The sequence below is a fragment of the Coniophora puteana genome, assembly GCF_000271625.1.
Source record: "Coniophora puteana RWD-64-598 SS2 unplaced genomic scaffold CONPUscaffold_2, whole genome shotgun sequence".
Lineage (NCBI taxonomy): Eukaryota > Fungi > Basidiomycota > Agaricomycetes > Boletales > Coniophoraceae > Coniophora > Coniophora puteana.
Genome location: NW_006913054.1, coordinates 2,380,634 through 2,392,296, shown reverse-complemented (window position 1 = coordinate 2,392,296; position 11,663 = coordinate 2,380,634). Strand labels below are relative to the sequence as shown.

Sequence of the window (11,663 nt, the reverse complement as noted above, 5' to 3'; positions counted from 1 at the left end):
AGCCAGTTCTGGTAACGTCATTGTTGTGACTCATCAACCACATGTCAGTTATTCTCCCCGAGTCTATGACGCCATATGGGTGTGTCTATGGGGGTCCGCAAAGAGCAGGCCTTTGACAGGATCGACCTCATTACGGTGCCGCAAGGCAAGTATCGCTTTCTACAGCTTTGACTCAGTCTTTACTTAATCGCAATCCTTCCAGGCTTTGTCTACAGCTTAAGCTTACATCTCCTGTGTATTCCATTTGCTGCGCGAGAAAGAACGCCGAGCTTGCCGGGAGGATCCAGTCAGAGGAACAGCACAGCCACAGACACCTTTTAAGGCGCCTCAACCAGCGGCCACAGCATTCCTTGACACGCACCAACAACATCCATGTCTTACTACGCTCAGAACCCCGGATACGGCGCTGGCCGTCAGCAAAGTGCAGGCTACACGGCCCAGCACTCTCAGCATCAAAGTCAGCATCAAGCTCATCATCAAGGCTCCTACGGCGGGTCTCGCGATCGTCGCGGCGGGGCAGACCCGTACTCGCACGGAACTGGCGGACCCCCAGGCTACGATCCCCAGCTCTGGACGTGGTTCACGTCTGTCGACACTGACCGGTCGGGCAATATTAGCGTGAATGAGCTCCAGACTGCACTTGTGAACGGTAAGCAGCTTCGATTGAGATGTAGATAAGGGACAGGACACTGACATCTCCCTGTTCTGCGCAGGGAACTGGACTCGTAAGATCTGACGCTGCGATCATGATAGTTGGGTGCTTAGAATCCCGTTGTAGACTTCGATTTGGATACGATCAAGATGTTGATGGGTACCTTCGTGAGTGATATGGATGGTTTGTCAGTCTGTTCGACACATTTATGCCACTCAGGATACCGACCGGACCGGCACGATCAACTTCTATGGTGAGCTCGTTCCTGGTACCACGTTATGGTCAAACTTAATTCACCCTAGAATTCGCTGGTCTTTGGAAGTACATTGCCGATTGGCAGAACGTGTTCAAGCATTTTGACCGAGATGCCTCTGGCACGATCGAGAGCCGCGAACTGGCGGAGGCCTTCAGGTCGTTTGGGTATGATCTGTCTCCGCAGATGATCAACTTGATCGAGCGCAAATACTGTGGGCTTCAAAGGTCATTGTCATTGACGTGAGTGCTGATTTTGGCAGTAGCTGCCGCTGCGCCATCGGCGTATGGTCCGCCGCCTGGTATCACGTTCGATCGTTTCGTGAGAGCATGTGTGACCGTGAAGCAGTTGACGGAGGCCTTCCAGAAGTAAGTACACAGTTTCTGATCAGCGCACTACGTTTGCTCACATGTATGCGAAGGCATGACAGGGACCGTAACGGCTGGGCCACTCTTAACTACCAGGACTTCATGACGGTACGTCAAGTTCTTTGTCTTTGAACGTACGATGACATCTGAACTGTGTGTAGATTGTCCTCGAAGCTCCGTGAAAACCTCGCACATCGGAGAAGTATGCGGTACCCATTCCTGTATCAATACCTTTGTTTTTCTTGAAAGCTGTACGTTTACTGTTAGCTGAGCTGTTCTTTCGGATGGATACAATATAGTGAATACCTTGTTAGTTTACTTGTAATCAGACAATCAGAAAAGATGTACTAAGGCGATATTACTAAACATGTGCTATAATTAGCAATTAAAGCCCCTTTCCGCGCCACCGAACTCCACCACGCCAAGTTTATACTTGCCGGAATCGCAGAGCTCTCCGCAGTGCAACCGGCTTTCTCTTCCACCACAATCTGCCTCGTTGTTTACGGAGGGCAAAGGTCATTCATACATCATGGACTTCATCTGTAAGTGCCGTCGGTACTCTTGAAGCCCGACATGGTCTGATAACGTTCTCGTAGTTTGTATCCCCATTATGGGTGAGTTACCTTGCCCCTGACTCGAGGGTGGCATCTGTGAACCAGTTGTCTAATTCTTCACATGAAATGCAGTCGGATGTCCGACCAAGATCAAGCCCGAAGGCGAAAACCAGGGGGGACGCATCTGCCCCCGGTGCCATAATGGTCCGTAACGTTCCTCCATTAGCCTACTTCGAGCATATCATGACTAACATTGGCGCACCATTCTCCTGGACATCACCGCAATACAGCTTCCATGTTCGCCGCGAAATCACGACAGTGGTTCGAGTTCTGCTTCGTGCCCCTAATACCATTCAAGACGCGACACGTGTGGATGTGCAGTATCTGCCAGCTCCAGGTGGACACTCAACAAGGGTAAGTGCCGGGCTTCTGCCCCATTATGCCTTTGTTGGGTGACTCAAACTTAGCGCCGTTATCTGCTTCTCAGATGGGAGCCTCCCGTGGCACACCCCCAAGGGAACTTCCAACGTCCCGGGATTCAAGGACCCCCGCAAGGCAGCTGGGGACCGCAGGGTGATTACGGTGGGTCCCAATACCAGGGCGGCTATCAGCCTCAGTATATCCAACCCGGCACGCCCAAGCACAATTGATCAAGGCGCTGGGAAAAAGTCCATTGAAATCATCTACCACATATCCTATTCCGCACCCTGTCCACATTGCTCTGCCTTCTGCACGTTCCGCTTAATTCTGTCGCATCAAAGATCATATGTATGTTTTCTACTCTTGGACAATAGCTCGAATATATCTCCGTGTCAGATCTATGCGCGTTGTATTCCCTACTCATGCACAATTCCATCACGTTTGTCGGTCATCTCACCGGTGGGATATAATGTGGACAATTAGAACAAAGGGAGTGCAAGGGATCGGCTTCTTCAGAGACTTGGTTTTTGTGCTACAGAACGTTTTCGAAGTCGGTATAGAGATGTTACCAGTGCACCGACAAGAAAACCGCCGATCGCACCCACGGAACAAGCAATCGTCGTTGTTGGGGATGTATCGGAGACCTGCCGCAGGGGTTGCACTGAGATTGGTGGCGCTGAATCCGGTCCACGGTCATGCCGCATCTGCTGCATCGCGAGATCTGGGTCTGTCAGGTTCAGCAGACCGATCATGGGTGGGTGGGACGATGTTGCCCATTGATGCACGACGTAGACATTCTAGCAAGGGCAAAAAATAGGTGACCGAAATTGAGCACAAGGCTCAGGGTAGGATGAGGAAAATAGTCACCCGCAAGAAGGCATCTCCAAGAAGCCAGTCGCCTGAATCGACCTGTGAGCGTTTCACCACGATCAGCGCTCGTCGACTTGCAGGCGACTACGTGGACTGAAACCTACTCGGTCGTTGGCTTGTATGCCGCCTAGACACCAGCCGGTCGTCTGCTCGCTGTCCGCCCAGCTGACGTCTTCGGGGTGAATTGGAAAATGCGTCGCGCTTTTTTCGTCGCCCAGAATAAAACGAACGTCGACAGCACGGTTGCACAAAACCTCCCAGAACTGCAGGCTTTGGTTATATCGGGCAGAGCCGCCCGTGCCAATCGAGGACCAGAAGGCATCCACGTCTTTCTTTGGACCAAGGACGAGCGTCGTCCCTGAGTCGAGAACAGCTATCGGCGAAGAGACCCCGGATATGCGAGAGGGCGTCAGCGGCAGGAGCTGGCCGTCTAGTGTGATGCCCTGTAGCGGCATCTTCCAGAAATCGAAGTCGTCTTTGCCAGCTGGCGTCACGGCTGTGTATGCAATGCGTTTCGGGTCTGGCACGATATCATCGTCGATGGTGCCTATCGTAAAGGAGGAATCGACGTCAAGAAGGCCGTCGCTGGTGTTTCGCCCTAGGGTGTATGCGAAAAGGCGGTCCGAGTCATCCGCGAAGCGAGAGAAGAGGCTGTCGAGAAGCGTCGTGCCAACTTTCGCGGGTATGGAAGAAGCGCCGGGAAAAGCGAGCCCCAGAATACCAGAGTTCCCAGTCGATTCGAGATCAAGGCCGTCCGTTTTCGTTACAAGGGCTGCCGAAGGAGCGGATTGAAACGCAGCGCTTAGAAGTGATGTGGTTAGTATTCAGTTCTATAAACGCACCGAATGTCTGATTTGACACTGTGAAAGAATTGATGGCCACAGTTTCCGTCCCTATTCTGCCAGAGACGGAGCCTGACAAGTAGTCCAGTTGGAACGGTTGGTCGCTTATTGATAGCGTTTTTGAGGATGGGGAGTAACGCGGCACAGCCTGACAGTCCGGAGAGGTGCAGTCTGACGACACTACCCACTGTCACTCATCAGCTGTATCCAGGCGAGTCAGTACTCTTTGTTCAAGCGCGCACATACCAGGTCTGACGATCCCGTGTCAAACATAGCCCAAAACCCTTGGCCGCCAATCCTTTATCCAAGGAACCAGTCTTGAGTACCTATGTAAAAGTGTTCGGCAGAGTGTGCGTCTCACTCACGTTACGTTGACAAGGTATGCGCTATCTTATTCAGTCACCTGCTTGGTAAAGCCTGGAACTACTCACTACTCATTACTACTGTACATAGGCGCACCATTGCTGAGTATCTGAGTGGGTTTGCGGTTGACCCGGTGAAGGCGCATCCGTGTATTCTGGCCGGTACCTTGCTCGTGAGCTCCGTTAACAGTTCGTCGGACCTGTTTCATGGTGAATAACCAGCGAGATAAACCACGGCGTAGAGCTAGCGACCAACAAATGCACGACTGGTAAGTCGGCCCACTGACGGTCCGTATCACAATAGAGCAGCCTTGTTTGGTGATGTCACAGAGCGATAGCAGCACAATATTCCTTGCGCATGGTGCTTGATGTGTGCTAGACTTTGGCGGCATGTGTTGTCAAGGTACCACAGAGCTCCAGCCTCGGTCTCGGGATCGGAGGTGTCTTCAAGTGGCGACATTCATTCACCCCGGGCGGAACTGCATGAAGACTGTGACGCCACTAAAAGTCACGTCAAGTGTAGGTAGTTGAACGACCGCCCATCAGCGCAGTCAGCCATAAGACCGAGTCTTTCTTGAAGAGCTCTCCCAACAATAGACCAAGCGAGATAGCAGAACGAGTCGTCGAGATGAATTCGGGTTTCCGGGACGCAGTGCCAGCCGCCGAGGAAGAAGGCCGACGGCACTGTGGCGGCGGCAGTGGCAGTTCCGCGGTCACGCATCACGTGCGTCACGGTGGTCTAGGCGTAACTTGTGCTTGTCACACACAGGAATCACCGCCTTTGAGCAAGTACGTACCCTTCCCCACCGACCCGCTCTCTCCTGCACGCCTCCCCCATCCACCCGCCCTCCCGCGACCCCATCGAGCCCACCATGCACACCAGCGAATACGACTACCTCTTCAAGCTCCTCCTCATCGGCGACTCGGGTGTCGGCAAGGCGAGTCCTCCCATATCTCCCCGAAACCACAATTATCAATGGCTGACCTTGGGCCCCCTGCTGCGATGGTGACGGCGCTTTCGCGTGCGATATCGGATTCTGTATGCGTACTTTGGCTTGGGATTGCGTCGATATAGTCTTGCTTGCTCCTCCGTTTCGCGGACGACACGTACACGGAGAGCTACATCTCCACGATTGGCGTTGACTTCAAGATTCGCACTATCGAGCTCGAGGGCAAGACCGTGAAGCTGCAGATTGTGAGTGTTCGCCCGCAACCGTTTCTGCTTCGTTGTGCGCGTTGGGCTTCGAGCCCCGCGACAACCCTGCAACGCCGCTGGTACTCCGTCCTGGCGTGCGCATGGCTTGTCATATCTGTGGCGGACTTTCCTGCCACTATAGCCGACGGTTTCTCTTTTATCGACTTGTCCCAATGTGCTGAAACCTATTTCCCGCCGTCTCCTTTTAGTGGGACACTGCAGGTACGTTACTCCTCCCCTGGATTATCGAGCAACCTAACCTTTTCTTTACCCAGGCCAGGAGCGCTTCCGTACCATCACCTCCTCATATTATCGCGGCGCTCATGGTATCATCGTCGTTTACGATGTGACGGACAACGGTGCGTAACTTGATACCTCACCGAAGCTAAATTGGCTGACGTCATTTCAGACACCTTCTCCAACGTCAAGCAGTGGCTGCAGGAGATCGACCGCTACGCGTCGGAAGGCGTCAACAAGCTTCTTGTGGGCAACAAGTCCGATTTGACCAGCAAGAAGGTGGTTGAATACAGTGTCGCCAAGGTACTTTTATCACTAGACTGTTTCCCCTGAAGATTAGATCGCTTAACATCTTGCCAGGAATTCGCCGACCAACTCACCATCCCCTTCTTGGAGACCTCTGCTAAGAACGCCACCAACGTCGAGCAGGCATTCTTGACCATGGCTAAGCAGATCAAGGACAGGTGCGTACTTGACTTTATCAAATTTCAAAGAGTTTTGCCGACTGCAGTTCAGGATGGGATCCACCTCGACGCCCGCTGGCGGCGCCAAGTCCACTACCATTACGCCCGGCCAGTCTGTCCAGCAGCAGTCCAGCGGCTGCTGCTGAACCAGGCGCAGACACTCCTTTCTCTCCTAACGTCTCGCCATGTTACCTCTTTAGACTGCGCGGTTTCTAATGAGTTGACGATGGAGGCCTGCGTCGCCTGGGATGACCCCTCTTTTTGCGCTATACATACGTATTTCCGACTATACACTACCTTGCTGTGGTAGACATGTTGTTTTACGCGATTTATTAGTTTCTCTTATGCTATCCTGGTTGCGACCTTAGTTGGATGCGCTCTGGTGTGGGCCGCTGCAGTTGGGTGTTTTATGCCGCGGTGACGGCTCGGGCGCTCGCTAAGACGCAGCTGATTGGCGGTGTCGCGTCGGAGCTGTCGACATGTCAGAACCAAGACCAAAAATCATTTTACTTTCTGGGCATCAGCTAGGCCGAGGGTCTCGTGGCCGAGGTGACACTTCTGGCGTCATGCTAGTGTCCATCGATGGACAATGGACATGCAATATATATGTGGAGATGAAACGAGGCGACCCTACCCTGACTCCCCCCACTTATAAACGTGCATTGTTCTACCTAAAACGTGATAGACGCTGTGACTCAGATTTAAGGGTGCATTATGATTCTTCTATGCGTTTTGATATTTCGGGGCTTGCGCGCAATTTTCCACGGTGGCAGCATGCGACTCCGAGACATCGATGGTGTGTTTGTTTCGAAGAGGTTGACTCATCAGACGCGCAGGACATGTGTTTGAATCAGGTTCGATGTAGTATCACTGATTCGAAGACTCGTCCGAAGGCGTTAACCTCGGTGGCGTTGCGTCGGAAATAAGAGCGCGCCACGGTCCACGGCCCACGGCCCATGGATAGATACGATAGACTTGTCTTAGCTTAGCTTCGAAACCCTGCACTGGCAACAGAACACGAAACCGGTCACCGGTGGGCTCAGTGCGCGATCTCGTCAGTTGCGCCGCGCAGCCAAAAAGCTAGCGTTGCAACTCGTCCAACGTCGCCTGATGTGCATTAATAATAAACCACCAGGGCAGGGTCAAAATCTGGAACCGACCGACTCGATGGACGCAGTACAGCTGTATATATGAGTCAAGGGGACTGGAGCAAATTTTTTCACGTCGCGGCACGGCAACAGTCGTATGATATTATTTTCAGATGCTGAGCCACCTTGAAGAATCACTGGTCACCAGTCACCTTCGATCGGACGGTGCACTATGATTAATGTGGACCAGGACAGGAACGCGAACGAGGACTGTTCCAGTGCTATGTAGTTTCAAGTGCATCCTCACAGTGCAGGAACGGACGCATGCGGATATGTGGTGATGTGGCTGATGACAGATATGATACTGTAAGATATGTATGATATGACGACAAGCAAACATAATAATAATAACAGCTAGCTACGATGATTGATTATAAGCGATGCATAACTCGAAGCACGGATAAGCAAGCAAGCGGATGTGCGGATGGTGTGCGTGGGGCCGACACGATGATGGCGTGTGATGCGAGAAGGTCCATTGAATGCGAAGGAAGTTATTGACTCAGTGCAGCGCCGACGGAACGCGGTAACAGAGATAATACACAGCTGGAAGGGGTTGCGGCGGGAAAAAGACGGTTGGGCTGTTGTTGCAGTACGTGTGCGCGTGTAGACAATGGACAAATGCGACAATAAGACATAACAGAAGATGGATGGAACGTTGCAATCGAAGTCAGAGAATCGAATAAGAATATTTGACAGGAATGACACAAAAACATTTGATGGACGCCGCGATAAACTCTGGGCCTAGCGCTGGATTAGAGTACGGATATGGATACGCATATACGGACGGGACAAGGCGTGCTGTGCGCCATTGTCTCAGTGGGGCCTGCATACTAGGAACATGAGGATGGGGTCCAGCGCAAAGCGGAAGGAGTCCCCGCCCAATCACCCCTTGCACAGACTAGAAGTTCATAGCAGCAAGGAGGACCGGGCGAGCCCTGTGCCGCGGACGAGTACCAGATAGAAGTACAGCGGGGAGGCGATGATATCACCGCGCTCGGTGGAGATGAACGCCTCGAGGCGAACTGGACTGGAGCAAAGATTGCGGATATGTGTGTGTGTGCCAGCTGATCACCATTATCTCCATCTCCGTCGCTGCTTGCTGGCGTGCTGCATGCGGTGTGCGCCGCCGCCGACGGCAGCCGGGTACATCGAGGCGTAGTCCATCGGTGGGTGTATGGGGTGCAGCTGGCGCTCGCTGACGTGGTGGTGCACAGGACGCTTTGCTGCGCGCGGGCCATCGAAGCCGAAGGCGAATGGGTCGAACTCGGGTTCTTCTACTCGCTTGCGCTTGGCGGGCCTGTGCGTGTATGGTGGATGTGAGAGATCGTCATCCACATCGGGGAGCAGGTCGAATTGGAGAAAGGTGGGCGAGTGGTATGGGAGCGGTCGTGGGGCAAGAAGGGGGACGTCTGCGACCACACGGACGGGGTCAGATCGTGGGCCTGGGGACGGGGTCGAGAGGGACGAGGCGCTGTCCGTGCTACTGGCAGCCGGAGAGGGGGGAACTGCGGGACGGAGGCTATAATTAGCAAGCGAAATTCGGGGGCGTCAAGAACCGCAATAGCAAAAGTATGCACGTACATGTCAGATCGGGGATGTGGAGCGCGAGCGAAGGGATGCTGTTGCTGCTCGTCGCTTTGCCAGCATTCTGCGAGTGCAAGCTCCATGCAGAGGGGTAGTACGAAGACGTCCCACCATATGCGCCGAATTGGTAGAAGCGCTGAGTGGACTCAGGGGCAGGGTTCATCGTCCTCCGGAACAGCTGCTGAAACGACGGCTGCTGCTGGGGGCTGGCATACTGGCTCGAGTACATGCAGTCCGAAGAGCTCGAAAAGGGCAGAGGCTGGTTTGTCGGGTAGTGGCGCTGGTCCCATAGAAGGGATGAGCTGTCTGTGGATGATAGCGGCGAGTTCGGGTCAGAGAGAGATAAGGCGGCAAGAGGCGGGAAATCTGAGGAAAGGGAGCGCTGCATGTTAGGTGGTGGATGTTGGCTGGAACGGAGGAGCTGGGGGAAGGGAAGGAGGAAGGGCAGGACGGTTCATGATTTATATGTATGATGGGTTCTGGCACTGGAGTGAGACAGCCGAGGTCGGAAAAAGGCATCGAGCAGGAACGGGGATACGTAAGGAAGGCGATGGATGAAATTGGCCGTGTCCGGATGAAAATGAATATGAATGATCATGTACATATTATCTTGCAATTGCGGCAACGGGGGGCAGCATGCTCCAATTCCCAAGACGATCAAGGGGGGCTTTTGTTAGCACGATGTGAGCGATGCCATGATGATTCCGTCCACGCCAGCCACTCGACCCCTGCATATCCCATATATGGCAACTCACCTCTTGTCACAAGGGCCCTCCGTTTCATTGCCTCAGTCCACCAGGTCCACTCCTCGTCCAAACACTCCTGTGTCCTGTCCCACACCGTACGTTGCCTCGTTACATACTACCCTCTTACACATTCTCACATTTTCTGCTGACTCGTTCCTCAAATTTTTACATACGGACATACCTGGCTCTTTGCCTCCGAACAGTCTCCTCTCCCATCATGTTCAGACAGCTCACCAGACTCAATCCCCTCGGTCCGACAGCGAGGCACACGCGCTTCCTCTCCCAGAGCGTCGCTACCCGCCAGCCCGCATCACCACCATCTGCTCCACCCGGCGCGTCGTCAGAAGTCACGTTTGTTCGCTACCCGTGGTTTTTGCGCCGAAACTCGCGCGGCTCCCTCCCTGTCTACACAGACATACGCAACGGTGGCACCCGCTATCTCGTCCTCATCCGGCACGTCGAGGGCCAAGCCAACGTGCGTGTCGTGTCATTCTCTGACTCATTGTCGTGTTCGGTCTTGTGCTAATTTGGCCGCTCCATTGTTCATTCTTCAATCCTTCTGTGACATGACGCGACGTTGCACAACAAACGCTCATGCATATCCAGGCCCTGGCAGAGGAACTCAAACGGACATTGTTCCAGCCCGGAACGCCGGAAGCGCAGCGGCTTCAGGTCTCCGTCGACCACTCCCAGCGGCACGTCGTGATCAAGGGCGGCCAATGGAAGAACGACGTGATGCAATGGCTCAAAGACCGAGGCTTCTGACCGTCACAGACCGTTCACTTTGAAAGGGCTCCATGACCGACCCCCTCGACATATACCGTTTAATCAATACAGCTAGAACCGTCACAGTTCCACCATTCCACGCTGCGCAATTCATTAATGCTTCCACAGAATTCGAAGCTATTCGAACCCTGTCGCCTCGCGTCAGGCGATCACCTTGGTCTCGGTGTCCTGTGGCCCAGTGGCGCACGCCCGGCGCACGCGACATGAGCTACCCTCGCAATCGCTCCACGTTGTCTCCCTTTTTTCTCTATCTTCTAGTTCTCGTCTCTGCCCCCCTTCTGCCACTATCTGTCGGAGCTGATGTGGGCCGCCGGTCAGACAAGTGAACGTTTTGGTCGTCTGCTCTTCGTTCTGAGAAACACGCGGGCCGGGCGCGTGTATCGTTGTGGTGGAATGCGGAGTTATGTTTCACCCAGCCTTATTCCTGCCGTCGCGCACGCGAATCGTTGATGTCAGTACACCCCTTCATAGGAGCGCAGCGCTCCGTCGAAAACCCGTGAAGACCGAGATTCCCTCGGTACACGCACGTACTATGGCAATGCATCGGAGTGCTCGTCGGCGACACGCCTTGTGCATTTAAATGTATTATTGCAGCGCAGCCGTCGCTGAGCATCTATGATCTCGGGAATGGATGGACGTCACGAGTACCGGTATGATGTTGTGTGTGAGAGCCACGCGTACAGCCCTCGGCCACAAGCTTGTTTCACGAGGCGCAGCACGGCTTTCCAAGGCGCGCAAGCAAAACGCTTTCAGCGCGTCGCCAGCTAGCAGGCAACTTGAGACAACGCGATTGATGTGCTGAAACTTGCGTTCGCCGGACCCGTGGATGATGGCGGGCGTCGCGTCTTCGCTGGCACCCATCATGGACGGTTTCCAGTCTCCACCTCGGTGTGCTTTCGCGAGCCCGTGTGGCACAGGTGTAACGGGGTGTAACATGCACGCCCGCTACAGTATGAGGTTAGCCCACCTGATAATGGGCCAGGCAGAGAAGCCGCCCCCCTCGCGTCGCCCGGGGTGATCATCCGCCCTTGGATTAGGCAGGAGGCGTTGATACAGCTGCTGCCAGGCTGATACGTGCGTTGCGCCCCTTATCGCGCCAGCTCCGTGTCAGATATTGCTGCTAAACAGACTGCGGACATACTCGGATATTCCGCAGCATGAATATGACCTTGTCGCTCCTAG

The 11,663-nt window shown here is 54.0% G+C and overlaps 6 protein-coding genes across 6 annotated transcripts; 4 read left to right on the top strand and 2 right to left on the bottom strand.

Moving 5' to 3' along the window:
• The first annotated feature begins 250 nt into the window (after window positions 1-250).
• Window positions 251-1,678, top strand: CONPUDRAFT_80012 (EF-hand). Its single transcript, XM_007766118.1, has 8 exons — window positions 251-649; window positions 714-725; window positions 779-819; window positions 872-905; window positions 955-1,119; window positions 1,171-1,273; window positions 1,327-1,381; window positions 1,435-1,678. The coding sequence occupies exons 1-8, from the start codon at window positions 373-375 to the stop codon at window positions 1,453-1,455; spliced, it is 708 nt and encodes a 235-aa protein (XP_007764308.1). The 5' UTR covers window positions 251-372; the 3' UTR covers window positions 1,456-1,678.
• Window positions 1,679-1,739: 61 nt separating this feature from the next.
• CONPUDRAFT_80011 (uncharacterized protein) lies at window positions 1,740-2,689 on the top strand. Its single transcript, XM_007766117.1, has 5 exons — window positions 1,740-1,815; window positions 1,870-1,887; window positions 1,960-2,031; window positions 2,118-2,241; window positions 2,315-2,689. The coding sequence occupies exons 1-5, from the start codon at window positions 1,803-1,805 to the stop codon at window positions 2,475-2,477; spliced, it is 390 nt and encodes a 129-aa protein (XP_007764307.1). The 5' UTR covers window positions 1,740-1,802; the 3' UTR covers window positions 2,478-2,689.
• Window positions 2,690-2,759: 70 nt separating this feature from the next.
• On the bottom strand, window positions 2,760-4,314 carry CONPUDRAFT_118240 (acid protease; the record flags this gene model as incomplete). Its single annotated transcript, XM_007766715.1, has 5 exons — window positions 4,206-4,314; window positions 3,960-4,146; window positions 3,222-3,889; window positions 3,115-3,156; window positions 2,760-3,044 (listed from the first exon to the last, which is right to left on the bottom strand). The coding sequence occupies exons 1-5, from the start codon at window positions 4,230-4,232 to the stop codon at window positions 2,760-2,762; spliced, it is 1,209 nt and encodes a 402-aa protein (XP_007764905.1). The 5' UTR covers window positions 4,233-4,314.
• A 794-nt stretch (window positions 4,315-5,108) lies between these two features.
• Window positions 5,109-6,573, top strand: CONPUDRAFT_80010 (GTP-binding protein ypt1). Its single transcript, XM_007766116.1, has 7 exons — window positions 5,109-5,259; window positions 5,397-5,516; window positions 5,726-5,738; window positions 5,792-5,875; window positions 5,926-6,056; window positions 6,114-6,217; window positions 6,270-6,573. The coding sequence occupies exons 1-7, from the start codon at window positions 5,194-5,196 to the stop codon at window positions 6,361-6,363; spliced, it is 612 nt and encodes a 203-aa protein (XP_007764306.1). The 5' UTR covers window positions 5,109-5,193; the 3' UTR covers window positions 6,364-6,573.
• Window positions 6,574-7,641: 1,068 nt separating this feature from the next.
• Window positions 7,642-9,357, bottom strand: CONPUDRAFT_135162 (uncharacterized protein). The gene is made up of 2 exons (XM_007766714.1): window positions 8,947-9,357; window positions 7,642-8,870 (listed from the first exon to the last, which is right to left on the bottom strand). The coding sequence occupies exons 1-2, from the start codon at window positions 9,335-9,337 to the stop codon at window positions 8,440-8,442; spliced, it is 822 nt and encodes a 273-aa protein (XP_007764904.1). The 5' UTR covers window positions 9,338-9,357; the 3' UTR covers window positions 7,642-8,439.
• A 555-nt stretch (window positions 9,358-9,912) lies between these two features.
• On the top strand, window positions 9,913-10,460 carry CONPUDRAFT_70220 (uncharacterized protein; the record flags this gene model as incomplete). The annotated part of the gene is made up of 2 exons (XM_007765995.1): window positions 9,913-10,170; window positions 10,302-10,460. 2 exons carry the CDS (start codon window positions 9,913-9,915, stop codon window positions 10,458-10,460), a joined length of 417 nt encoding a protein of 138 aa, XP_007764185.1.
• Between the last annotated feature and the right edge of the window lie 1,203 nt (window positions 10,461-11,663).